A 2,351-nucleotide genomic window follows, 5' to 3' on the forward strand; every position below is an offset into this window, starting at 1 on the left:
TCCTCAAGGCTAGGGAAAAAACCTCTCAAGCTGTTTTTTCCAAAGAACCAAGCCAAAGGCCACATACAGGAACTCATTGCACCACAGATACATAAAAAAATTGTTGTGCTGGCAAATGTATGGAGAAAATGACTCACTGAGCTGGAAAAATAAATTGAAATGTGAATAGATTTATACGACTATTGAACTCAAATTAAAAACATTTAAACATATGCTTTCCACTTTTGGCAAAGATGGACTCATGAAAACCAAACTAGTTGTCGTCAAGTCAATTCAACTCCGACTCACCCTATAGGACAGAGTAGAAGGGTTCCCACGGAGCCGCTGGTGGATTCGAATAGCCGGCCTTTTGGTTAGCAGCTGAGGTCCTAAGCAGTGGGCCTCCAGGGCTCCAAAGATGGATAGCAGAGACCAAATTTACCCTCCTGCCCGAAATACACTCTCTAAGCAAACAAAACCAGGAAGACCAAACCTTTTGCCATCGAGTCGATTCCAACTCATAGCGAACCTATAGAACACAGTAGAACTGCCCCACAGAGTTTCCAAAGTTGTGATTTTTACGGAAGCTGGTTTCCCCATCTTTCTCTCGCGGAGCGTCTGGTGGGTTCAAACTGCCGCCTTTGGGTTAGCAGTCGAGCGCGCTTAAGCACTGCTGCAACGGGGCTCCTGAGCAAGAAAAGACGAATTTTACCTCTAATTTGTTCTCAATCGGAGGATCTAAGAGAACCTTGGATTAGCTCCTCCCGTTGTGGACAAGACACAGGGGACAGGAGGGAAAGGGAAACCTCCTCTCTGCCTTTACGTGAGAGGATCTGCAGAGCAGACACACAGGTCCCCGAATGGGCTTGAACTACCAACCTTTAGGTTAAGAGCCAAACGCGCTAACCTGTTGTGCCACAGAGCCTTTAGTAGCCTGTATTCCTGGTCTTAATAAGGAGGGATTTCTCACTAACCACGAGGCGGTGCCACCCGCTTTCTGTGGCACAACCGCGCGGCTCCACAGTCTCCAAACCCAGACGGGGTGGGTCGACAAATCATGTTGTTCATCATGATTGAAACCTGTGCGCTGGGTGAGTCCGAAGGTGCAAGGGCAGCCGAATGGCCTTCGCCCCTCCTTGCTCCTCGTCCGCCTCAGAGCCCAGCGACCCCCGGAGACCCCCGGGTCTGCGAGCCCCGCCTGAGCCGAGTGGGGCCCACAACCCGCTGCGCCCCGTGGGCTCCGGGACGTCCCTTCGCGCCGTCTGCTCCGCCTTCGCCCGCCCCCAGGACGCCCCCCGCTCCACTCGGTTGAGGTCAGTGGGGCGAGCGGGGAGAATAAGGGGGGAACGGGGACCCGTGAAGAGGAGCGAAGGAGAGCAGGGAGGCGCGGACCAGGACGAGACCTCCAGGGCCCTGTACGGAGATGGGCCGGGTCCTGGGGAGGAGAGAAGGTTTGTTGCGAGGTAGCGCAGTGGAGAGGGGGTTAGGCAAAGAACTCAAAGAAGACTTGAAAAAGAGAGAAGTAAAAGTATCTGTAGCTGTCCGACAACAAAGCAACACATTATTCTGTTTTTACGTCAAAAATATTCAAGGAAGCGCATCATCCCTGAGCACGTTCATGGCGTGCGGTGATGCTATAGGGGTGAGTACTCGTCGCTGCGGCCCCAGTAACCTCGACAGTGTCTGGTGTCTGTCTTGGCACGAACTGACTCCTCTTGAGGTTTACCTTTACTTCTTGCACGGGCTGCACCCCTTATTTGAGGCCATCGAGCGGCAGGACTCAGAGCTGTGAGTCAGGAGAAGGGAAGGAAACCCACCAGTGCACAAACCTGGGGTGCCGTCAACCTTAAACCCTAGACGTGCCCACTAGAGAGCAGAAGGTGAAATGCAGCCTCTCACTGCATCTAATGAGTGTGTGGTCATAACCATTTGTTCTGACTGAGATATTTCAAATACCAGTGTGGCTTTTTTAGACTAAAGGAGAATGAATTTTTAGTGACTTTAAAATACAATCCAAGATCCTTGCATGGTCTACACAGTCCTATCTCCATCCTCCGTCCTCCATGGTTATGCCAACAGTTAATTCTTCAAATGTAGCTCACATAGTGTGAAATGTAAAAATCTTAAGTGGGAGGCTTATTAAAATGGAAAATGTAACCATCACCCAGATCATCTTATAGGAAATTTCCATCATTCCAGCAATGTCTGTAGAACCCTATTCCAATCAATCTCAGACCCACCACGCTTAGAAATCACTATCCTAGACATATGCACACCCATCTTCATTGTTCACAATAGCAAAAAGATGGAAACAACCTAGATGCCCATCAACAGATGAATGGATAAACAAACTATGGTACCTACACACAATG

The 2,351-nt window shown here is 49.9% G+C and overlaps 1 protein-coding gene across 1 annotated transcript in view; it reads left to right on the forward strand.

Moving 5' to 3' along the window:
* Positions 1–1,446, forward strand: part of LOC105757010 (neuroblastoma breakpoint family member 11-like) — an 18,151-nt gene extending 16,705 nt beyond the window's left edge. The window contains 1 exon segment of the mRNA XM_012559978.1: positions 1,136–1,446. Coding sequence (XP_012415432.1) covers positions 1,136–1,446 — 311 coding nt within the window.
* The last annotated feature ends 905 nt before the right edge of the window (positions 1,447–2,351 follow it).

Source organism: Trichechus manatus, unplaced genomic scaffold (genome assembly GCF_000243295.1).
Source record: "Trichechus manatus latirostris isolate Lorelei unplaced genomic scaffold, TriManLat1.0 scaffold00529, whole genome shotgun sequence".
Taxonomy (NCBI): domain Eukaryota; kingdom Metazoa; phylum Chordata; class Mammalia; order Sirenia; family Trichechidae; genus Trichechus; species Trichechus manatus.